The following is a 25440-nucleotide window of genomic DNA, read 5'->3' as shown; positions in this document are numbered from 1 at the left end:
GATGCGAAGAAGTTTCTAAGAATTGCTTACTTGCTATTAACAATATTGAGCAGATACTACTACAATTTATGCTTTATTCAAACCTTGAGGACAAGGTTCTTTTTGAGGCGTGGAGTATTGTTGTGAATGCGGATGGTCCCCGAACTGTTGGGCTTGAGGCTAAACTACGGATAGGCTCAAGAATTAGATAGCCCAATACTAAATTTGTTTGGGATCCAGGTTGAACAGAGTTTATATGGTTGTCATCTGCGATTTTGAAAAATTATGCGTATTATGAAGAAACAGTCTTTTCATCTCATCTTCTTTCTAGAGTCTTAACTTCTCATCCTAATTCTTATCTCTATCTTTAGCTACTTGTCATTTCAGTATTTCTCTTTGTAATTCAAGTGTTGTTATTATAATTTGGTTATCAATGAATATAATGTTTATGTATCTGTATTGAAAATTCGGGTTTGTTTCACTATCCTATGATAGCTAACCCCAGAATAACTAATCATGGGATAACTTTTTCCCAACCAAACGACAAGTATGATATTCACCTTTCTTTCTTATAAATACTTTTTTTACACTATCATTGGTAATTCAAATTGCTTAAAGATCATTCCTATTATACATAACTACGTAGTCAAGTTTTTAAAAAACAATTTTTCTATCTTCATAAGTTAGTGTTAAGGTTCGTGTACATTGTATCCTTTCTAGATTTCACTAAATATGTTGTAGTTGTTGTTTGTTTGTTGTAGTACTAAATTACTTGATTGATATGGCAAAATAAATATGCAGGTTCAGTAAGGCTGATCAATGTTTCATGACACGATATGGAAGTAACTAGCTAGCTAGAATATCATGAGGAGAAAAATAAAGATGGGGTGGAGTTAGTTTGATCCTATTTTAGAAAATATATTTGTCTATATATATGCTTTTCTTTTTTAATTCATTTTAGAAAATATCTCTTTCTCTGTTATAATAGAAATTTTTTTTGATACATTTAACGAAATCACAAAATTGAAGAAATTACTTTATTTTTTGGAAAAAAGGGTAAAAATAATTTCCTTAAACTACGTGAAATAAACAAAAATGTTGTCCATTTATAGTTTGATTAAAAAATATCCGTGTTGTCAATGTTTTGGTTCAAAAATGTCTTTGCAGTCAATACTTTGGTCCAGAAATGCCCTTATAGTTGCTAAATTGATCAAAAAATGCCCTTTTCTAAATAAATGTATTATTTTTTTTCCTTTTTAAACACATCTGCTTCTTAACTAAATTATTATTAAAGAACTCTATTCTTGTTTTCTTTTTTTTTTAAAATCACTTTAACAAATAAAAATATAGGAAATAATTGTTTTTCTTAATCTTGTTTTATCAATTAAAATAGAACAACTTCATGTACGTTTTCGAGGAATAATATATGTCATATATATAAAATCATAGTATTATCTATCATTAATTTTTTTTATAATACGATAAAAATAATTATAATAAAATAAGAAATATTTTTATTTTTTTATTTTTTTTGAATTTGAAGTTGGATAAACATTTGCTATTTTAAAAAATATATATTATTAGAAAAATAATATATATATATATATATATATATATATATATATATATATATATATTTAGAAAATAAGCATTTTTGTCATCAAATAATAATAAAGCATTTTTTAACCAAAATATTGACGGCAAATACATTTTTGAGCCAAACCACAAACAAAGTATATTTTTATTCATTTCACATAGTTTATGGGCATTTTTTTTTATCCTTTCTTCCTTTTTTTTTTTAAAAAAAAAACCTTGATATGAAATAAATAAAAAGAAAGGTATCTGGAATCATAATCATAATAACTCAGCACATTCTTTTTGTATCTGGAATGTTCCCTTTCTTGGAGATGTTACTAGCTAGTTTTCTCCAGATAACCTAAGTTATATATATTCCCATCAAACGGTAATCCTAAAAGGCACCCAGACTCTGTTTTTTGTTTGATAATCTGCGACGATGTGCTTTGTGTTGGTTTGCGATGAAGATGAAAGAAAGGGTTTTAACTTTTACGAAGAGAGAGAGCAAAAGGTGTTTGTCCTTATTGTGGAGACTCTGTTTTGTTCCCATTTCATTCAAAACTATTTACTGTAATAGGCGTTTACTACTTCAGTAATCTCTCTCTATATAATTAGATTTTATTATCAATAGTTATTTCAAGGCTAGCTTCCCTTAAATCTATAATACTCTTTATCTTATTTCATACTTTGTCAATTAAGTGTGAATGATATACACTTATCTTTTAGGGGATTATCGATAGTGTGTTTCATTCATAGACACACTTTGGACTTAGGCTAATTGAAACAAAGATGTAAAAATGAATAATTATGACAAGTTTAAGGGGGAGGGTCGGTCGTTGTGTGTTTAGCCTAGTACATAATTAGAATTGATGTAAAAGAGTTAAAAATATGTATTGTTGATGTGACATAAGAATGTCGACTGTTTTGACTAGAAATAATGAGCCAACCAAGATGAAGTCTCATCAATAAACGAGTCCGTTGAGACCTATTCTGTAAACATGACTTGCTTGTCATTTGGTTTTCAAAAGAAGGTAACGGTCAATGCATTCCTATACTACACTACGAAAAGTATATGTATGGTTATAATATATATGGAAGCTTCCAAAATGTCTCTTTCTAACCTTTACTTCTCTCTATTTTCTTATTTTTCTAGCTAACGTGTGTAACTTGTAAGGTACTTTCCATGAAATGAATATGGTCAACTCATCTCAATTTTCACATTTATTTATTTACATCTTGTTCGTTATCGTACTATTGTGTTGTATTATTAATTTAAATATAATGTTTGTTTTGATTGTTACTTAAATTTTATTATATAATATCGTTTACGAAAACACTTATTTTATGTAACGGTTGATTTGGTGTGACTGCGTCGTTACTTGAATATTTTTTCTCGGTCTTTATTTATTATTTGATAATTATATTTCACCCTACCTTTTCATATTAGATCTACTCGTACTCTACTTTTTTTTAAGATTTATCATTCAAATTATGGACTTGTGATATTATGTAACGATGGAAAACGATACAATCTATTCAAATATTGTATTCATTAGAACAATACAATTACAATATAACATAATACAATACGATACATTATGAAATACGTAACAACCATCCAAACAAAAAGTGTTATTGAAATTTGAAACATTCAACGCAGTCACTATTTATTAGGTCCATATGGGGTAAATATGCTCACAAATTAACCACGTACATTTAATTACAAGGCCATTGCGACAAATTCTTCTGAGCTGGTATTGATAGGGGAAATTAATCTCCGACTTCCCTTATGAAATACCACGTACTGCATCAACTACCTTATGACAACGGGCCTATTTTCAGCTGTGTTAGCATATTTTATACACGCAATTGAACAAAAACAACACTTCTGTTAAATTTTTAACTGCTTAATATATGTTTATATGTCATAAGGATTGAATTACATCTTACCAATTATCATGTAAATTCACTACTATTAATTTTTATGTGTTGTGCAAACTTAAAGAGGGGAAAATGTTTTTTTACATGTTAAATAAATCATCGTTTTTTAAGACTCTGGATACTACTGATCGTACAATTTTTTTCCAAGGGTATTAACTAAAGTTAATATTTAAACAGTTTAATATTGAAGATTCAACTTTGATGATCGGTTACAAACTTACAAACATCGCTACCACAAAATGATCTAAAAATCCTGAATGATGTTATGTTTTGTAATTTAATAGTACAAGTTCACACAATAGATAATTTTCCATATCAAATGTAGACTTTATTAATTTAAAAAATAGAGAAGAATCTACTTTAAAAATTATTTTACGTGTATTCTCATGTGATGATGATTGATGAATTCACCAAAGCCGCACTTTCGGACCCCTAAGCATTAACGCGTCCCAAGTCTTCAACAAAGAAAATTTGGCATTCCTCAACTCTATACTTTTGTGAAATACTAGTACTTATTTTTTAGTCCATTTTAAAAATCTTTTTTTTTCTTTTTTAATAAATTTATTCATTTAACTTTTTATTTCATATATTTAAAATCACAAAATTAAAAAATATTTTAATATACTTTATGTATTTTTATTTTTATTTTAAAACTCCGTACCAAGTTGTATTGAAATAGGAGTATGCAAATCAAAGTTTTCGAGTTCGAATCCTTCTTAATAAGGAATTGGCTTTTGTTAGGGAGCGTTTTATTCTAATATGAAACTTTTTTATGTGAATTTGAATTTAATCGAGAAAAGAAAAAAGGGGTATGCAAAAGCAAGATAGGAACATAAGACTCATTAAGGCAGGTGGAGACTCCCAAATACTGAAAATTTTTGTTTATTCAAACACGAGACAACAAACATGAAAGTCAAAGTAAGGAAGCTTCATAACCTACAATAGTCCATCTTAATGCTTCAATTTACTTGAATTTTAGTGCCACTTTCACATCTATCTAAGCCCTTACAAACTCCTATATATACAAAAAAATATCTTGGTCCAAAATAGAAACATTCATACAATATTTTCTTCTCTTTATTCTTGTAACAACATTTTCCCTTATGGCTGATCAGCAAAAAAATCCATCCGGTTTCGGTTCCGGAGCCGGCGCAGGTAGCCCCGCTACCCAAGCCCACAGCTCCGTTGGTGCCACGTGGATCTTCCCGTTCAGAGAACGGGGATCCTGAACGTCAGCAACCAGCACCACCATTGAAAAGATCGTTAACCCCATATTCACCCTTAAAACCACCAAAAAAGAAAAGAGGCTGCTGCGTAAGATGCCTTTGTTGGTCATGTTGCCTATTTTTCCTACTAATCGTACTTATAGGCATCGCAGCAGCCGTAGTTTACCTAGTCTTCCAACCAAAATTACCAAAATACTCCGTCGATAGCATGAGAATTACCCAATTTAACCTCAACACCGACACGAGCTTGTCTGCGACATTTAACGTGAACATAACAGCAAGAAATCCCAACAAACGAATCGGAATTTACTACGAAAACGGAAGCCATTTGAGTGTATGGTACAAAGGCACAAATTTATGCGAAGGGAAATTACCTAAGTTTTATCAAGGTCATAGAAATACTACGCAACTCAACGTTCACTTAACAGGACAAACACAGAATGCTACAAATTTGTTACAATTACTGAGTAATGATCAACAGCAAGGCCAAATTCCATTAAATATTCGAGTTAAGGTTCCTGTGAGGATTAAATTGGGGAAATTGAAGCTAATGAAATGGAAATTCTTGTTGAAGTGCAGCCTAAACGTGGATAATTTATCTCAGGATAATGTTATTCGGATTAGGGATAATAAGTGTAAGGTTCGTTTTAGGTTTTAATTGGTACATTATATTATTTTTCTTGATTACTATAATCCACCACTATTTTATTTTTTGTCTACAACAATAAGGTGGAGGATTGTGTATAGATTGTATTAATTTTTTTTCCTGTTGAGCTTGTTACAATAATGGGATGCCTCTATGCATCATTCTGTTCATACTATTTTGTATTTATAAATTGAGTTATTCCAGTTTGATTTATCTTCACTACTCTCTGTGTCATTTTCTATATTTAATTATTTCAATATTTAGTTAAATTATAGTAACACATAAAATATATAGTTGAATAAGCATCATCATCAATTGATTGTTAGCACTTAGAAGGGGGGTTGATAGTTTGGTTTGAATTGAGATTTGTTTAAAATTAAAGTCAAACAATATAGTGAATTTATTGAATTATTAAAACTGAATCAGAGCAAATATTATTGATTTTAAGAAATATAAAGCCAAATCAATCAAATTTAAAAAAAAAATTGATTTTTATTTGAATATATCTTTTATCGATTTGAACACCCTAACGAAAGCTTAAAACCTTTTGTGTTCCCTCTGTTCCTTGAGTACAACGAGCACTAATAATTATTATAATGAAAACCAATAGTAAATGCAACTTTATTTTTTACATTGTCTAAATGATTTTTGGTAAAAAGACAAGGGCGGTTACGTTTCAAATAGAGAAATTTTCAATAAAAAATACTTATTTTATAGGAAATTTAATCGACATAAGTTTGAATAATCCTACGAAAAAAAATGCAACTTCATTTGTACATTGTCTAACTTTCTTTTAGTGAAAAACAGGGTGTATTAACATGTATATATGATGTGTAAATAATAGTTGTATAGTGTATATATATATATATATAATGTACTGATATGGTATATATATATATCACTTGTGGGAATTAAGAGCTGATTGGTCTTTTAACTTTGCTTCAATTCTATAAGGTTGTTAATGTTACATAAGTCATTTCCATGCACTTTAGTCTTATTTACTTTGCTGACTAAAGACGGTAATTGCATGAGTTGAGATTTTTACATACTTTCTGAAAAAGTTGACTTAAAAGATATTATTTTATTGAATGTGAATATTTTTCACCCAAGCACGAAGCTTGTGGAGAAGTTTGGACTATAGAAAAAAAAAATGATATTGCGTAATTATCCCTAAATCTTACCTAACATGAGTTCGAACTAACCTCATCAAAAAAAAATTAAGTCAAGTTGAATTGCTCTAGTGCTTAAGTACCTGAAAAACTTCATGGATCTGAGCTTAATCCTTCAAACTGCTCTACTTTTGTGCCTTTTGAACTGAATAAAACAGGCCCATCACAAATTGCGCCTGCTCCTTGGTGGACCATACAAAAGGGTCATTTTCTGGATTTGGTCTTTAATTTTATTTTATTTTTATTTTTAAAAAATATCCAAGGCAAACAAAATTTGCAAGGTAATAGAAAATGTTTTTCTATAGGTATAACTTGTACCTTGTTTAACTAAAGGGAAAATCACACAATAAAGGTTTATATGTGATATGTATTTATGATAAAGATAATTACAATTTGTAGCTATTTATATGGTTTTATAGCAAGTATTCTCTCTCTCTTTCTCACACCGCTCTCTCTCTCTCCACCCCAAATAACTGCAACCCAAAAAACCATTCTACATAATATGACAATTGTATTTTGTATTATGTATCAATTGTATTTGTATTATACGTCAATTGTATTTGTGAAAAACTTGATACAACTAATACAATATGCATTCATCTTTTTTGTCAAATATATTATGTATCAATTGCATTCAATCAAATATAAGTGAGAGATTTGTATTTTATAGCAATTGTATACATACTATATTTATATTTTGTATTAATTGTATTTGTATTCGGTAATAATTGTATCCGTGATACAATGAATACAACATGTATTAATTCATCCTCTTTCGATCTTGCTTGCCTCTTTCCTCCCTCTCTCGATTTTGCTCGGCTCTCTCCTTCTAATATGTAGCTAAATACAATAGTTTTGGATACAATGGTATTCATTTTGATACAAATCAGTTGTATCAATTGTTTTTGTGATATAACCTGATATAACGAATACAACATGTAATTAACGTCTCTCGCTTCTCTCCTCCCTCTCCTAGTCTCACTTGCATCTCTCCTCCCCCAAATGTATAATTTTAATTTATAATTAAGTAAACTATAATTATAGATCTCTAACTAAACCAAATTATAGTCATTTCTGAAAGTTTACCTTACAACTTATGCTTAGGACAAAGTTTTCTAAAAGGTTTGCTAATTGCTATGCAAATTAGATAAGCTGAATTAATGTCTATAAAATGTCCTCTTAGAAAGCTACTCTTACAAAATTAGATTTTAACTTATATAATTTTCTTAATAAAATATGCTGTAAGAGCAGAAACTAAAATCAATTTAAGAGGTAAAATTGAAGAGCATCCAAAATAGAGAAAAAAAAATGTTATTTCAGCTGTCCCTTCTTTTTGTCAAATCCACTCCTTGAGATTCATGATTTTTTATTCCTTTGGTTTTTTGTTCATTCATTCTGGGAAACTATAAAGACACGAAAGTTGAATTATTATTTGTTAGTAGTAATAATAAAAAAGAGAGAAAGGAAGAAGAAAAATGGCGTGGTCTCCATTTTCTTCTTCCTCCACTCCTCTCTGCTCTTCACTCACTAGAAATCCAACGAATTCCCTTTGCAAAACCTCTTCTTTATTCCATCATCACTCAGTTAACCACACAAGGGATGAATTTCTACAATACCCAAATACAATTTCGTTCAACAATCTTCATTTCCGCACCAAAAAGTTTACTGTTTGCTCAAAAACTGAATCCGGGGTTGAACAGAAACCACCATCATCATCATCAGAACTTGACTGTGTAGGAACTGGGCTTGACGTGGAGTGTGTAGTGAACCCTTCTGAGGAATTCCCCAAAGACTCTAATTTACGGTTTCAAGATGAAAGGGTGTCGTCCATGGAGTTGCTCCAGACGATTTTGGAATGGGGTTTGCTAATTTCGCCTTTCTTCTTCTGGGGTACAGCTATGGTTGCAATGAAGGAGGTTTTGCCAAAGACTGGACCTTTTTTCGTTTCATCATTTAGGTTGATTCCAGCTGGGTTAATGTTGGTAGGTTTTGCTGCTTCAAGGGGTAGGAATTACCCTTCTGGATTCAATGCTTGGCTCTCTATTACACTCTTCGCTATAGTTGATGCTACTTGTTTTCAGGTATCTTTCTTGCACTATCTGATCAATACCCGTTTTAGCTAAGATAGGTGAGTTAGTATTGGACTTGTTTGTGATTGTATCCTAGATAAATAATTGATTGACTTACGTGGTTACAGAATAAGCTTGACTGCAAACACTATGTAAAACTCAAGAGCAGTGTACAAACGACTAGCACTACAATGAAATCTGATAAAGAGGGGAATATGTAATTTTAAGAAAATGAGAGTTGCTTTCTCTGTTGGTTTGATTTACTATTATAGATTCAGACTGTCGGCTCCTGATTGCTACTTTGTCACCTATGTTTGTTGGCTTAAGCTTCCTGTTAAGTACACAATTCTTTTCATTTGGGCCGACATTCTTTCTCATGGGATTTATATGGTGGACAGGGATTTCTTGCAGAAGGACTTCAGAGGACATCTGCTGGCTTAGGCAGTGTAAGATGAATTTTACTTTGTCATTTCAATTTGTTGTAGTATGCAGTGTTGGTTGTGAGATTTTAATCAATATTATGAAGAAGAAACATCATGTCCTAAGAAGTTGGAAGTGCTTGTGCTGTACAAAGTGTAACTTGCATTTAGCTCCGTAGCATGTAGATCTGATATTGTATACCTTTGGTACTGTATAGAATTCCGAAGCTCCAGCATTCAACCTTTTAAATGGGACTTTTCTTACTGATGGGTTCAATAAATGATATAGCTGATCTATCCAAATCTGCATTGAGTTTCCGTGAACATCGCTCACCACGGTTTTTTTTTTTTGTAACATCTGATTGATATTTCTAAATTCAATAAATACCTAATTATTGACTCTTAGCTTTAGTGGTATAAGTAACGAAGTAGTGTCTAGTGACATGGAGTCTAGAGTGAGTGAAGGATCAATTAGCAATTCTCTTAAAACTAATTGATGCAGCTAAAAGAAAAGGAAGTAATTGATGATATTCAAATGATTAGGGGACCTAATTTTAACAAGATTTTATTGTGATTTCAGGTGATAATAGATTCACAGCCTCTGACGGTGGCTGTGCTTGCAGCTTTGTTATTTGGTGAGTCCATAGGTTCTGTCGGAGCTGCAGGTCTTGTGCTCGGGGTGATAGGCCTTTTACTCCTTGAGGTAATATTATCAGGAAATAACCAATTTTTGTACTTATTTTTTAGGTTAGCCTTGTCCTCCCTCTGGAGACCATGGATGATGATTAACAGGATCCTTATCGGTCCATCTTTGGCATGTGTTTGTGCTCTAAATAAGTCAAAAGTAGTGGTGAAGAATATGATACCACTGACAAATTTTAGGTATCAGAAATTAAAAAATTTAAGCAGAGATTTTACCAAATTTATGTCTGTTGGAATTCATGGTAAACAGGAGACTAGGTAGACGAACATCTATTCGGTTGAGGTTATAGATGAAGGATAAGATGAGAGTATGTGAAAGCCATTTGGTTAGAGAATAAAATTTAACTCATAGCATGTTAACCCCTTACAAATGGTAGAAAGGAAGAAGTAATCTGATTTCTTTCCCACCAGTCATACCAATCAATCAACATGAGGGACTGTTGAACTTCAAGTGGTGTCCACACTCAGATTTTGCAGATGCTCAATTTTGTTTGGATATGTTATCATCCAAGACACACAGTGATGGTGAATTGTTGATTGTAGACATCGATAGTAGAGTTTGTGTTGTGCTTTGTGCATGTACTGCTGGGAACCATGGAGCTTATCAGATTTTGAATCCAATCTCCTAGGAATTGAAGGTTCTCAGGCGCACTAAAATGTTACATAAGTCTAACTAGACCAGTGCATTAAGTGGGTTAAGACGACTTGTATTTTCTGTTTGATTTATTAAGTTCTCAACCTATCGAGACAACACAAATATAAAAACACACATTTTAGCACAACTTTTTCAAAAGGGGATACCCCTTCAAAGTTTTCATTGCAGATAAGATACATGCTTCTCAATTTGCAGAAAATAGATTTGAATAGCATACTTTACCATTGTTTCACATATTTTTTATTTTGATGCTGCAAAAGATATAAAGAGTATAATTATAGCTTTTCTCCAACAGTTTGTGGTACTGTCTCAATTTCAACCTTATCAACATGGTTTTACATTTTCATATGTTCAAGTTCAACCCAATGTCGTCAAAGGCAAGGGTGTTGCAGCGAGACACAAAACATGTTGAGCACTTCGTTTAGGGGGCACTTCAGTATTGTCATCGAGACTCTAAAACATACTTCTTTGACAAAGAGACTCTACAACATACTTTACCTTGTCAATGAGTGTAATCCTAAAGAGGTGATGCTCAACAAATGATATTTCATTTTATTTGCGCTTTGCACTTAAAGCTTCAAGGACCTTAGAGCTTTTTTGCGCTTTTCGCCTTTGACAACACTGGTTCAACCGCTTAATGGCTTTATAGATACACAAAATAATTAAAGCAACAACAATCATTTCATAAATTTCATCAATCATGATAACAAAGCAAGGCATATTTCAATATTATTTTTAGAAAGAAAAGTAAATTTTGTTTCAAATACTTATAATAATCTTATGTGAAGAAGATGCAAACTTACTAGCCAATCAATGATGTAAGAGAACCAATAATGACTAACAATAAATTTTAAATACATTTTGAAGTAATTATAAATCAATTAATTAGTAAAATCAAAAGCGAGCAATCGCATATGACATCGTTTTGATTAACGAGACATGCAGTGGAGTTAACGATAGGCTGAAAAATTTGGAGACATACCCTAGAGTCTAATGGTTTCAAGTTATGCAAGACATATAGTACTTGGAGTAAAAGTTCAATGACCTAACGCATGAGCCAGATGATGCACAAGTCATACCCAAGAGTGGAAGCTTCAAGTTTATTGGTCCATAATCCAAGGAGAAAGAGATATTGATGATGATATCGCATATTGTATTGGAGTGGGGTGGGTGAAATGAAGGCTTGCATTTGGGGTATTGTGCGATAAGAATGTAATGAAGGCTTATATTCGGGGTACTGTGCGATAAGAATGTATCGCCAAGACTTAAGGGAAGTTTTACAAAATGGTTGTTAGACCAATATTGTTGTATAAAGGCAGAGTATTGGCCAGTCAAGAACGCCTACGTTCAAAAGATGAAAGTAGCGCAGATGAAAATGCTTAGGTGAATGTGTTTTCATACTAGGAGAGATATGATTAAGAACAAAATTATATGAGGCGAGGTAGGAGGGACCTCAAAGGCAGACAAGATGAGGGAAACGAGGTTGAGATTGTTCAGGCATGTGAAGAGAAGACAACAAGGAGAAATTAGAGGTTAGCTATAGTAGGAGTAGGGGAGTTAGTGGCTGGCCGAAAAAGAATGAGATGGGGGGGGGGGTGGGGGGAGGGGTATGGAGGTCGAGGATTAGGGTATAAAGTTAGTAGGTACCTCAGTCTTGCCGCACTTTAGGTGGGAGAGGTAGGGGGCTAGCCTTATCTTCTCTCCACTTTATTAGTAGTAATATTTGATAGTCATGTAATTTCTTATTCTTCAATGTGTTTTACTATCTGTTAGTTTCAGTTGCTTTGTATATTGATATTTTGTTGTCATATTTTTCTTGCAACCCTACTTCGAATAACTTCTCTTAGTCTTTCAAGCCGAGGGTGTATCAGAAACAGAAACAGTGTCAGTCTGCATACATCTTACCTTTTCCAAACCCCACCTATAGGATTACATTGGATATGTTGTCATTGTTATTGCTTATATCAATATACAACAACATATATATACAGGATTGAAAATGTTAACTAACTTTGCAAAAGCATATTAACCTAAAGTGATAACAATTCCGCAAGTATAGTAAGATCGTGAACTGCTAAATTTAACCTTTGGATGAACTTTAAAAAAATAAAAGAAAAAAAAACTAACCTTTAGAAGAAGGATTGGAGGAGAAAGCTCTGCTATGTCATTGTCACATAACACAACGAAGTGAAGCAACGCCAACTAGAAGTACTCTAGAGGAAGAAAAATAATATAGGTTATCAATCAGAAGGAAAAAAAGGAAAAAGGAAGAGGGTCATTGAATACTCCTGTAGGCCCGTAGCAAAGTGAAAAAGGATCACAAAACTCTGTTCTAGATGGGGAGTCAATCTTGAGCGGCAAGTGCATGAATGCCTTGAGAGGTGGTGGCTAAACCAGTGCACCCATTGCTGCTAATGGCGGGTGCCACCTTCACATAGATAGATATTTTCTCAAGAATTTGTGTGTGTGTGTGTATACATGTGTATATATATATATATATATATATATACGCATGCATATTTTCAACCAAAACCTACGAGTGCCTAGGTCCCCTCACATGTTAACACGGGTCCTGTCTCAGTCTCTATATGTATAACTGATAAGCTATATGTTCATTTTTATGCATGTTGACATAGCTTTTGCAGTGTTCAGTTCATTTTTCATGTGCATACACTTATGTCCACGTAAAATCCATTCTCCCTTAAAAGAGTATGAAGATGATTTTTAATGTGTTTGCAACAATATTTCCTTTCATTATTTCTGTGTATACTAGCTTTTAACCTGTTGAAAGTAGTACAATCCTTAACTGGAGATTTTTTTTTTTCAATTAGTCTGCTAGCCCCACCCAAAACAAAACAAAAAGAAAGGAGAGAATCTTCATATTTAATGTAGGAGAACCCTTTGATGGTCATAATCTTGCTCCATCCATTTCATTTTATATGGCGTTGTTTGAGTGGGCACGAGGTTTAAGACAGAAAGAAAGACTTTTGGCTTATAGCCGTAGTACCCTTAGAAGTTTTAAACATTGCCATGCCATTTCATTTGTTACAAGGCATGTCAATTGAAGTAAAAATAGGATATTTAATCTGAAGTTTCCAAATGGAGGTGTTATCTTTTTTTTAGAAACTAACAGGGGAGCGTGCCATATAAAATGCAATAGGGGGAGTGTTACCCTTCTGTCATTAACTAATACTACTTTGAAATAACTGAGTTAATTGTACAGGTACCTGCTCTCTCTTTTGATAATAGCAACTTTACACTCTGGGGAAGTGGAGAGTGGTGGATGTTTCTTGCAGCACAAAGCATGGCTGTCGGCACAGTAATGGTCCGTTGGGTTTCTAAATACTCAGACCCAGTCATGGCTACTGGATGGGTAAGTCATATTACTTTACTGCTGAGTTGAAATTCATTTTATCATATATCAGGTTTGAAACAGAGAGTAACTAAGAACTAGTGGTTGTGTCATCAAACCTTACTTAGCTATAAAATTGGTCTTCGTTCCATTTGTTCCCAATTACAGCTGGTTGACTTTATAGATTAAAAACAGAAATTAGCAACGGGCTTGGTTATGTATTATTTGAGTTCCAACGTTGAAATCAATGATAGCATGACTGGAAACAAAGTATGCTAAGTACATGGTTCCACAGAATAGTAGTACACTATAATTTTGATGTTCAAACTGCAGTGCTAACTTCAGATACCTCAACAATTTACAGCACATGGTTATTGGGGGACTTCCTCTGGTGGCTATCTCAATTCTCAATCATGAACCTGTCATTAGTGGGAGTTTGATGGAACTAACATCAAATGACTTGTTGGCTTTGCTGTATACCTCAATCTTTGGAAGTGCCATAAGCTATGGTGTATACTTCTACAATGCAACAAGAGGTTAGATTCAGGTCCCCTGATTGTCAACTTTGCATTATGCCTTACTTTTTTCAGTTACAACCAATATTGACTAGACTAACCATTGCAGGTAGCCTGACAAAGCTCAGCTCCCTTACCTTTTTAACTCCAATGTTTGCATCGATTTTCGGGTAAGATTCCTATCAAAAGATTAATTTCTGAATAAGATGATGAAAGTTATTTTAATCACAATCAATAAGTTGGTCATCACTTGCAACTGCTACTAAGAAAAAAATATTTAGGACTATTGTTCGAAGCGGAATATGTTTGATTTGGTTTCTATCTTCACTTTTTGTTCTCCACATTCTTGCCTTTTGAATCTGCCTAAGTTATTCAACTCCAATACAGGTTCCTATATCTAGATGAGACCTTCACACCCGTGCAACTAATTGGAGCATTTGTCACAGTGGCTGCAATTTACATGGTTAATTACAAAAGCAATACAAAATAATATGGCTGGCAATCAACTGATCCCCTCCTTGTGTCTGGATAGAGAAGAAGGCTCAGCAGCTTTCTACTCCATTTGCAGAAGCGACATACACTGTATAGAAAATATTTCAAGATTATATTAAGGCCCTACAAGAGTACACACACCGGTTAATATGCAGGCTGGAACTTGCTTGGAGGTGGATTTCTGTCCAGCCATGTACCATAAATCTTGAAGCATGAGATTCAAGATGGTGTATTATCACATTAGGTGTAGAGAAACTTTTCTCGGATACAATGACCAGGAATAATAACATTGTAAATGTTAGATTTGTGTAGAGAATTTTCATGCTACCACAGCATCAGGTTTAACATATGTATCTATCTATGCCTATTCTAATATCTCTGTACCAAGTTTGAAATATGTATAAATGCAAAATTCCATAATTAGCCACCATATGTCTGTCAGAAAACTTAAAAGATTATTTGCAACACAGCTACTTAACTAAAAGATTCTGTAAACACTGATATGAAAAGGTTGCTTAGTGGGCAACCAAAACAGCAGCATATCAATTGTCGAACAAACTGCATATATTTAATTAGTTAAAGCAGCTGTTGCTGCCACAGGTGTTATGTGAAGTCCTCTAGGTTCACTGCTGTTGTGAACTATTCCATGTTGCTGGTTGTCAGAATCACTCTTATTTGCAGTCATTCTACTTTTACCTTCATCCATATCAGGAACATGATCAGATACTGTACACTTTTGAAAGGCTAATGGATTCATATACAGCCTACTGTAAGATTTTGGAGTCCAGGAATCGGTTGAATCAGCTGAATTTGGTTCTTGTGAGGATGAGGAAAACCTACATCGTTGATAACAAACAAAACTATTGCTTTCTGAGGATTCTAGTTCTTCCATAGAACCTCCATCAGTTCCCCTTCCAAAGGTTGCATACTTCTGTATTCTGGAAGGCTCCATTGAGTCATCACTAAAGGCAACCTCAGACTCTGCATATGGGTTCTTTATTCCTAACCTGTTTTTACTCTGAGGATTGGTTGCCAAACAAGCACTGGTATTCTTGTTAATACGCTCGACTGTGCGGTTGCTTCTTCTGTCTTCAGAGAAAGCACTGGATAGATTGGAACTAGTAGTTGAGTTGAAGTCAGGAACTGCACCAGATGGAAGTGAAAATGAAGGGTTTCTGCTCTTTTGATGAAAGTTTTGGATGTCCTCAAGCAATAACTCAGTATATGATTGAGTAGGATTTGACTGAACCCTATGATTAATTTCTATTTCCCGGGATAGCCTCGGTGACCTGCTTCTTCTTATTACCTCGGGCACTAAGGTTTCGAATCCTGAAGCAACCATATCCACTGCAGCATTCCCTGAAACTGTTCTCAATGCTTTAGCTTCCTGTGCCAGCTGCTGCTTCTTGAATTTGGCATAAACATTTGTAAGGCCATAATCTGGAGCTGCTTTGCTGATGCCGAGGTTTTCCTCAGTTCCTTGCAAAGCAACTTTGCCATTGTTTATATTTTCTGCATTCAGTTTCTGCATTTGAACCATACCATACCATATCCATGTCAAATAATTAGTATAAGCAATCCATGAATAGAGAATTTAAAGCATTATTAGCATCTCCAGAGTTGTTTGGGAGTAGAAAAGCCAACCTGGATATAGAAGGGCATTGGTTCAGTGACCACAGGGGTATCAGTCTCACTTGAAGGATTTCTTCTGAAAGGAGAATCTTCTTTTTTCCTGGAATTGCTGCGGCTAAGGTACAAGGGCTGCTGTTGGAAATTCACCTTTGCTGGGGAGCCCGACCGGGACCGAGCACGAGGAGATGCAGCACCCACATTTCTCTTCACTTGAATCCTTTGAATAGAAGCTGTAGAAATCAGGTCAGCATTCTTATCCATCATAAGAGATGAAACTGTAGCAGGCACAGACACCATCTTTCCTGGTCTAACACTAATTCCATTTGCATCACTAGAAGCCAAATTAGCACAACTGGGAGATTTAATTGGTGATTCAGATCTTCTAACAGGAGATCTACTCACCCTTCTGCTGCCATCACTTCTGTTTTCATAGTCAAAATCCCAACTTTTCTTGGAAATAGAATACTTTCTACTTCTATTATTAGTATTATGAGAAGCTTCACCAGGAAGACCTCTGTTGGGAGATGAGCTTCTGCTAAGCTTCCCACATTGTATCAAAATAGTATCAACTTCATCTTTGGTACAACTTGAAGTCCTCCTCGATGGTGCACAAGATTCAGTAGATCCTTCTTCATGACTTATCCTGTGTTTGATAACAAAGATTTCTCTTCTCACTATCTGTCCATCTACTTTCTTCTTTTCTACCAAGGTTTCTTGATTTTGTTTCACAAGTGCAAGAGGAGGAGAAGAAGAACAAGTGCTCTTCTTACTCAAACAACTCCCCATACTCTTTTTACCCCCAAAAAATAAAGAATGTTTTCAAGAACCACAACTGAAAATGGTGGGTTTGGAAGAAAAAATGGTGAGTTGAAGGGTTTACATGAGTTTGAGAGGGAAAAGAAAGAAGAAAGAGAAGAACAAAAGGGGTGGGGGCTGGGGTTATGTGAGAGCAGCAGGTAATTCCAATTCAATTTTTTTTTGACAGAGGGGGTGGAGACTTATGTACAGGGACGTTGCAGAAAATTATGATGTGAATATGTCCCACCAAAGATACCAATGTCTACCATGATTATTATACTACTTTCCTACCTCGAAAACACATCTAAATTCCAAGTAAATTATTAATTTTATTTTTGAATTATTATTAGTTTTAAAAGTATTTAAATTTTTAATATGTTCACCAACAATTTATTCGATAACTGAATACCAATAAGTCAATAAGCCAATTTTAATTGAGCATAAAATTTTGTAAAAATATTTGATATGTAAGCTAAGTATGTGCCAAGAAATTAGGATTATTCATCATTTAAATATATGATGGTAAAGGTCCCAACAAATCATGTCGCACAATGTGAATACGGTATCAAATTATTTCCAAAAGTTGAAATATGTTGGAACTTTTTATTTATGATATACCAAAAAATAATACTAGTATTCGTTTTTGATGGTCACATCCTTTTATTATCTTCCATTTGAGTTTTGTCCAAATTATTTTGAAGTTTTGACACGGTGCAAGTGAGCATATACTCAGAGTCGGAGCTAGGTGGAGTTTGTAGATTCAAGCGAATCCAGTAACTTTTCCATACCCTATATTTATATTAAAAAGTTAATTAAATATATATGTAATTTAATTTGTGAACTCCTAACAAAATTAATTAATGATTTTAAAGAAAATTTAGAACTTCAAACTCCTAATTATGATTTCGCCTTTGCATATATACAAGTAAACCGGAATCTAGATATATGCAATAATAACAAAACAATATAATGGAGTAACACCAATTTTGCATACATAATGGAAATGGAGTAAACTTTAATACTTGAAAAAAGTACTTGTCACTTTGTCAGTTGTGACCCCTTCCTCACTAGCAAATGATTCCATTTTTACTTCTCTAATATTTGTCTTTGACAGGCCTTAATTAAATGACAATTTAATTATACTATTGAATGGAGTATAATAAATTTAATAATTTAAAATATAATACTTAATTGTTAATAATAAAAGTAAATTAGAAATTAAATAATAAGTTATGGATAAAGAAAAATAAACTGAGGAGGTATTTGTTTAGGAATAAACAGTCACAAGAAAAGGCAAACATAGGAGTGTCTGACTAGTAATTCATCGTTTCTATTCATACGTTATTTTTTAAAATTTTATATCTCTAAAGAAACTAGCTAGGTTTACTACTATATCCTTGTTAAGTGTTTTTTTAAAGTTAAGTTTTCAATAAATGAACATAAGTTAATTTATTTTGATTAATTAAATTGATCAATGAACACAAGTTAATTATTTAATTTTAATTTTCTATTGTTGGTCAAATTCATATTTTCAAATCTAATAACTCTCAAGGATAAAATAGGAAGAATAATATTATTATGTATTGATTTTATGAAATAATAAGTATTACAGATCATCTATTTTTAACAAGGATGACATATAAATAAAAACGAAATATATGAGTAGTAATTGTGGTGTTTGAGGAGGAGTTTGAAAGATGATAAAACAGTTGTTGCGCACTAGAACAATCTTTTAACTTTAGTTACTTTCATTCTTTTGTTATAACTTTAGACTTTAGAAATAGCATGGAGCACAAGGTATTAAAATGTGTGCTGAGTTTCTACCGATTTCTCAACTTCTATAAGATAATTGGCACAATCTATTTTAACACAACTTGCCATATATTTAACTTTTTGAGAGTATTAAGATAACTTCACGTGCTTTTTAAAATAGATAGAATCATACTTTCTTTGTCCAATAATACTTGTTTACGATTGATTTTGCATATTTCTTAAAAAACTATAAATAAAAGGGTGATTTTACTATATTACATTTGAATATAATAAATACAATGTCTTGAAAAATGTATTAGGAAAATGATTATAATTAACAATAAGGGTATATGAAGAATTGAGTGTAAAATTTTCTATTAATTTCATAAAGTGGACAAGTATTATTGGACATCCCAAAATAATATAGTGTACAAATACTGTTGAACGGAGGGAGTATGTATGAATGACCCCCTTACTTTTTTTTTTTTTTTTTTTTTTTTTGCAAAACAACAAAAATATTCCATATATGCCTATCATTGTTTATATCAAAACTAGAAACTAAAACAAATTTTCTTATACACTTAAAAACAAGGATCTGTTTGGAAAGCCACATGATAATTAGATTTGGTGTAATTATCAGCCTAGTAATTACACTGACTTGTTTGTTTGTCTCAGTGTAATTACACATCATGTCCTGTTAGATGCCATAGTGTAATTACACATGTTGGATGCACAATTGCAATCATAAAATTATATTAAATTTAAAAATAAAAAATAATTATTTAAAATGTATACTAGACAAATAAGAAATTTTATAAATGATATTAAATTAAATATTTAAGATATACATTATTTTTTTGAAAATATATTAACTAATAAACATACGTTCTTAACTAATATTATAAAAAAATCATTGATTTATATTTATTCAAATTAATATATTGCAATTGAATTGATCATAAAAATTAAAAGTATGAAGTTTCTACGGACATTGTGAAATACATGTTTGATAAAAAGATTAATATATAAATAAAATGTCATAAATTATTAAAATGTTTGACAAAAAGATAATCTATCAAGTCTAATTAAAAAATGACTTGCAATGTGAATTCAATATTACTAAAACAAATGAAACTAAAAATATAACATAGGTTATAATTTCGAAACATAAAATTTAATATAATACTCTTATCGCAAATTTCAACATAGCATACATAAATATGATTTACTTTTTTTTTTTTTAGAAAAATGTAAGTCTATAACCTTACTTAACAATAAATTCTACTTTAATTTAAAAATTAGAATACTAATAAAATTATGTTAATGAGAAAATAAGCATGTAATAAAGAAATAGATAACACGAAAAAATTACATAGAATCACATGAAGTAAAGTTGAAAATGAGAAGAAAATGATATATAATAATATAAAATAAAAATAAACTTTTAGAAATTTTTAGAATAATAAAAAAAAAGGAAATTAAAATAATAGAAAAAAAAGAGTATGAGCTGGTAATTACACCATGTACATGTGAATTGGGAGAGGCGGAGGTTCGGGAAGAGCTCGATAGGGTCGAGAAAGGGCGTAAACTCCCATAAAAGTGAAGTTTCGTTTTTGGTTGCAACCTGAATTCCCGGGAGAATAAAATTCAAAAAGTTGAGGAACTAGCGACAAACTCCTATGTTCCTTTCATTACGGTATTTCTGAACAAGTTCCTGGATAACAAGTCTAAAGGCTATCTTCTTGATGAGATCGATATTGATGATAGTGACGATATAGATGATAGTGACAATCTTGATGCTAATCATTACCGCAAGGCATAGAGGGGGAGGTCATAAGCGTCTATACCGTAAAAAAATCAATTTTCGACAGAATGAAAAAGACATATATGGTAGAATCGTAACCATAGAATACGATCCTAATCGAAACACATACATTTGTCTCATACACTTATGGGGATGGTGAGAAGAGATATGTAATTACCCCTGTCAAATACACCAATTACCTGCTGATCAATTAATTACCTATCCAACCAACATGACAGAGAGTGTAATTACACCAAATCTAATTACCAGGGTGACTTTCCAAATAGACCCTAATGTGAATTAAAAACTAGAAACTAAAACAAATTCTCTAAGTACTCTTAAAACTAAATATCAATAAATGTTAATGGGATAATGTTTTCAACAAACCTGCTAACATGTCTTGCCAAAATATGATAAGAGGGTTCGATGTTGCAAAAATATATTTTGGACCCTCTGTTTTCTTGTCAATGCATGTTTTCTTCTTCAAGAAAGGCAACATATATTCTTCTTCATCAAATCCAGATCAGAGTAAATTTTGATGTTGAACCGTCGTACACCAAATTAGAGTTTTTAGGTTGGCCAGCTGGGTGTACAATCAACTTTTCCCACAATGAAGTTTGAATTTCGCTCACTCAACTATTTTGTGGAGGTGAAAGAGGAGTTCCAACAAAGGTCTACTACCAGCACCAGGGTTGTTTTAAAAAAATTCTTCTCCATAAGGCATTTTTTTGTAGTCAATAAGATCGCGAAGCAATTTGTATCTTTCTGTGGTCGGATACAAATGTGGAAGATCCCATTTTTGTTTATATCCCAGCGAGAATGACAAGACTTTTATTTTCCCTGTTGTGATGTTATACAAGTAACCTTGAGTATCAACAATCAATTTTGTGAAACATGATGAATACAATGATAGCATAGTGTATGTATTAAGAATGACAAAAGTACAAGGAATTCAAAATAAAAATTGTTTGGCTTACAGGCACGTTAATACGTTTCTTGAAGATAGTTGGAGTCTCTCCTACGAGCAAACGGAAGAATAAATAACAATTCTATTTCAACTAAGCCACAAAACAAGTAGCATTCAAGAATGTTGCTCTTCTATTCTTGAATGGTGATATTATCTTTTGATTAATGTCTCACAAATGCTTTTCAAGATAAAGTAACTTTTTGAGTGCTTATCTTTTCAAACAAAAGAAACTTAATTTATAGGACAAATGTTTTGCAAGAAAAGACTTTAATTAAAATGTATTTATTATAGGTTCATGAATTGAAAAAAAAAATGCACCTTTCAAAGAAATCATGAAGTAGAACTGAATAGCATCTTCCAAAAAATCTATAACATAGAGTTAAAACAAAAATGAATGTTACAATTCACATTCATGTATTTTGTATATTTCAAAACTTTTAACGGATGCATTTGTTTCAATATTAATTGAAACCCTATCTCTTACAATCCCCCACTTATTTTAAGAAATTTTATCTTTGAAAAATTCAAAAAAGTATTTCGAGACATTAATCTAGCAACATGTATCAATAATGGTGTCTTTTGGACTTGAACCATTAGCTAGCGAAGGCTTCCTGAATCATTGACTACTTAATGAATGAATCTTGAACTAAGTGGTTCATGGAATGAAATAGAAAAATACTCCACGCATATCACTATGTTCTAGTGAAAATCAAAATCCTTTGACACCTTACGGTCATGTGTCCTGAATCCTTTTAGCTATTTGCTTTAAGATTTTCCTATTAAAATCTTATTGAAGCGGCCTCCACTTCGCACTTAGTGCGGTGAATTCATCAAGATTAAATTTACATACTCCGATCAAATAGTCTATGAATTTCATTAAGAGAAATTAATCTCATCCTTACAATAAAGTATCGATAAATCTATCAAGAATATTCCTACACACTCCAATCGAAATCGATTTATAGACTTAATAAGAGAATATAATCTCATTCTTTTCTTTAATAGGAATATTGATAAATTTATCAAGAGTTTTCTTACTAACTCCAACATAGATCGATTTTTTAAAGAGAAATTAAAATCTCAATCACGCACATCTACTTGTTTTATTTTGAAAAAATGAGAATTTTATTGACGTGCTTCACAATTATAACTTTAGTTGTTTTCCCCTTTGAATTCAAGATTACTATTCCCACCCCATTACAAGTTTTCACTACTAACTCTTTGCCTAGCCCTTTAGACAAAGATTCTGCTAAATTAAATTTGGACTGCACATATTGAAGCAATATTATGCCTTCCACCAATAATCTCCTCACAAGATTATGTTTGAGATGAACTTGTCTAGACTTACCATTGTAACAATCACTTGAAGCCCAAAATACAACAACTTGATTGTCACAATAGATAGTTAAAGATGGTACTGGCTTACTCCACAAAGAAATATCTATTAGCATAGATCGCAACAAATCAGCTTTTTCTCCCACAAGAGACATATCTATAAATTCTGACTCCATGGTTGAGTGAGTAATACATGTCTACTTCTTTGATTTCCAAGAGATCGCTGCTCCAGCCAAAGTGAAAATTCAAGCAGTAATAGATTTAGAGTCATTCAGATTAGAATTTCAAGTAACATGACTATAGTCTTCAAGAACAACTGAAAAAGTAGAATAATGTAGGTCAACATTAATCGCACCCTTCAAATTAATATCTTAAAACACAAATTAAGGTATTCCAATGTTCAACTCCAAAATTACTAGTAAATTTGCTCAAAATTCCTACTACATAACCAATATTTGGCCTGGTACAAAGCATGACATACATAAGAATTCCAACTATTAGAAAATATGTCAGTTGATCAAGAACATCAGTAGAGTTTCACATTAGTTTGATGCTAGGATCAAATGGTGTATGAGCAGATTTGTCGTCAAAGTGACCAAACCTCTTTAGTACTTTTTCAATATAACTTGATTGAGTAAGAGTCAAGCCATTCATTGTTCTTATGATTTTAATATTCAAAATTACATCAACTTCTCCAAGATCTTTCATTTCAAATTGAGAAGCTAGAAAATTTTTTGTTTTTTAATTCTTTCCGTATCCGTTCCAAAGATCAACATATCATCTACATAAAGACATATTATAACATCATAATTATTTTAAAATTTGCTAAATATGCAAATATCACCACCATTTATTGAGTAGCCATTAGAAATTACTACTCTTCTAAATTTCATATTTCATTGTTTTGAAGCTTATTTTAATCCATAAAGATATTTAAGAAGCTTACAAACTTTGTGTTCTTGCTCATGAACGATAAATTTTTCTAATTGTTTCATGTAAACTTCTTCATCTAGATCTCCATTAAAAAATGCAGTCTTCACATTTATTTGATGAATTGCCAGATTATGTATCAGCAATCAACATTTATTTATTCAATGAAATATAGCTAAAATTTAAGGATATATACATTCAATAGCAGTACGTATATGTATCAATCATTAGTCTATTTTTTATGCATACATTCAAAAATATATTAACTAAAAATACATATACGATGTACTCAATAAGTTTGTATGTATTGATGCAAATAAATTTAAGCGAACATATATCATGTATCAAATGAAATTGAGTATACATATACAATGAAATTGAGCGAACAAATAGAATAAATTTGAGTGATAGATACAATTTCAAAAAAATAACTAACTACTCCCTTCCTCCACTTTTATTTGTTATGTTACATTTTTTAAAAGTCAATTTGACTAGAGTCTGTTTGGATTGACTTAAAAAAATAGTTTTTAAGTCAAAAATAAAAGCTAAACTTAAATGAATCTTAAATAAAAAATAAAAAAAAAGTAGGGACACATACCTTTTGATTTTTAACTTATTTTAAGTCATTGTAAACTTATTTTAAGTTATTTTTATATTTGTCAAACACTTTTAAAAGTAAAAAAAAAAGTCAATTTGACTAGAGTTTGTTTGGATTGGCTAAAACTTTTTATTTTTAAGTAAAAAAAAAAGTCAAACTTAAATGAATTTTAAATTAAAAAAAAAAATAGGGACACATACCTTTTGATTTTTAACTTATTTTAAATCATTTTAAACTTATTTTAAGTTATTTTTATATTTGTCAAACACTTTCAAAAGTCAAAAACTAACTTAAAAGTAGGTTTGACTAACTTTTAAGCCAATCTAAACACCCTCTAATTTTTAAAGTTAAATTAGATTACATTAATTCGATATTTTAAACAAAAAATTTAGATATTCAAAAATTATACGGAAAGTATTATAAATTGTAATATTTTTGCGTATCAATATGATGAAAAAGTACATTGTAAAATGTTAGTCAATGTTTTTATAGTTTGACTCTAACAAAAAGAAAGCTTAATAATTAAAAGTGGACGGAAAAAGTATAAAATCGTACTCCCTCCGTCCATTTTTAACTGTCATGGTTTTTTTTTAGAGTCAAGCGATAAGAACTTTTCGTATAGTTTTTAGTCAATTCATAGTACTTTTCGTCTAGTGTTTGAATAGCTAATTTTTTTTTGTTTAAAATATCGAATTAATGTAATCTAATTTAATTTTGAAAATTAATAAAAAAAAAAGCACTAACAACTAAAAATAGAAAAAAAAGAGTAATTAAATAAACTACCGTTACTAAACTATACTCCTTTCGTCCCATTTTATATGTCACCTTTTTACATTGCACTTGCATTAAGAAATTATGTAACTTTACCCTTCTACCCTTATTTA

At 31.7% G+C, this 25440-nt stretch overlaps 4 protein-coding genes across 6 annotated transcripts in view; 2 read left to right on the top strand and 2 right to left on the bottom strand.

The window, feature by feature from the left end:
• The window catches only part of LOC125834553 (auxin response factor 8-like), a 771942-nt gene that overhangs the window by 331290 nt on the left and 415212 nt on the right, over positions 1–25440 (bottom strand). The window lies entirely within an intron of this gene.
• LOC125834595 (NDR1/HIN1-like protein 6) lies at positions 4591–5557 on the top strand (the record flags this gene model as incomplete). Its single annotated transcript, XM_049513733.1, has 1 exon — positions 4591–5557. A coding segment is annotated over one exon (789 nt), but the record flags the coding sequence as incomplete, so codon positions are not given.
• LOC125834575 (WAT1-related protein At3g02690, chloroplastic) lies at positions 7993–15096 on the top strand. Its single transcript, XM_049513716.1, has 7 exons — positions 7993–8617; positions 9004–9051; positions 9605–9727; positions 13605–13754; positions 14098–14269; positions 14358–14418; positions 14636–15096. Exons 1-7 carry the CDS (start codon positions 8012–8014, stop codon positions 14736–14738), a joined length of 1263 nt encoding a protein of 420 aa, XP_049369673.1. The 5' UTR covers positions 7993–8011; the 3' UTR covers positions 14739–15096.
• On the bottom strand, positions 15138–17158 carry LOC125834559 (uncharacterized protein At1g65710-like). Its single transcript, XM_049513700.1, has 2 exons — positions 16385–17158; positions 15138–16265 (listed from the first exon to the last, which is right to left on the bottom strand). The coding sequence occupies exons 1-2, from the start codon at positions 17156–17158 to the stop codon at positions 15309–15311; spliced, it is 1731 nt and encodes a 576-aa protein (XP_049369657.1). The 3' UTR covers positions 15138–15308.

Source organism: Solanum verrucosum, unplaced genomic scaffold (assembly GCF_900185275.1).
Source record: "Solanum verrucosum unplaced genomic scaffold, falcon-dt-bn FXZP01000287.1, whole genome shotgun sequence".
Taxonomy (NCBI): domain Eukaryota; kingdom Viridiplantae; phylum Streptophyta; class Magnoliopsida; order Solanales; family Solanaceae; genus Solanum; species Solanum verrucosum.
The sequence above is the reverse complement of the archived record's forward strand: the minus strand, read 5'-3'. Positions and strand labels throughout refer to the sequence as shown.

Excerpts from the sequence above, each read along its gene's own strand:
- LOC125834575 (XM_049513716.1), top strand. The coding sequence starts at position 8,012 with ATGGCGTGGTCTCCATTTTCTTCTTCCTCCACTCCTCTCTGCTCTTCA. Across the intron at positions 8,618-9,003 it reads TTGATGCTACTTGTTTTCAG|GGATTTCTTGCAGAAGGACT; the intron begins GTATCTTTCTTG and ends TATGGTGGACAG. Across the intron at positions 13,755-14,097 it reads CAGTCATGGCTACTGGATGG|CACATGGTTATTGGGGGACT; the intron begins GTAAGTCATATT and ends AACAATTTACAG.
- LOC125834559 (XM_049513700.1), bottom strand. The coding sequence starts at position 17,158 with ATGGGGAGTTGTTTGAGTAAGAAGAGCACTTGTTCTTCTTCTCCTCCT. Across the intron at positions 16,266-16,384 it reads CAATGCCCTTCTATATCCAG|AAACTGAATGCAGAAAATAT; the intron begins GTTGGCTTTTCT and ends GTTCAAATGCAG.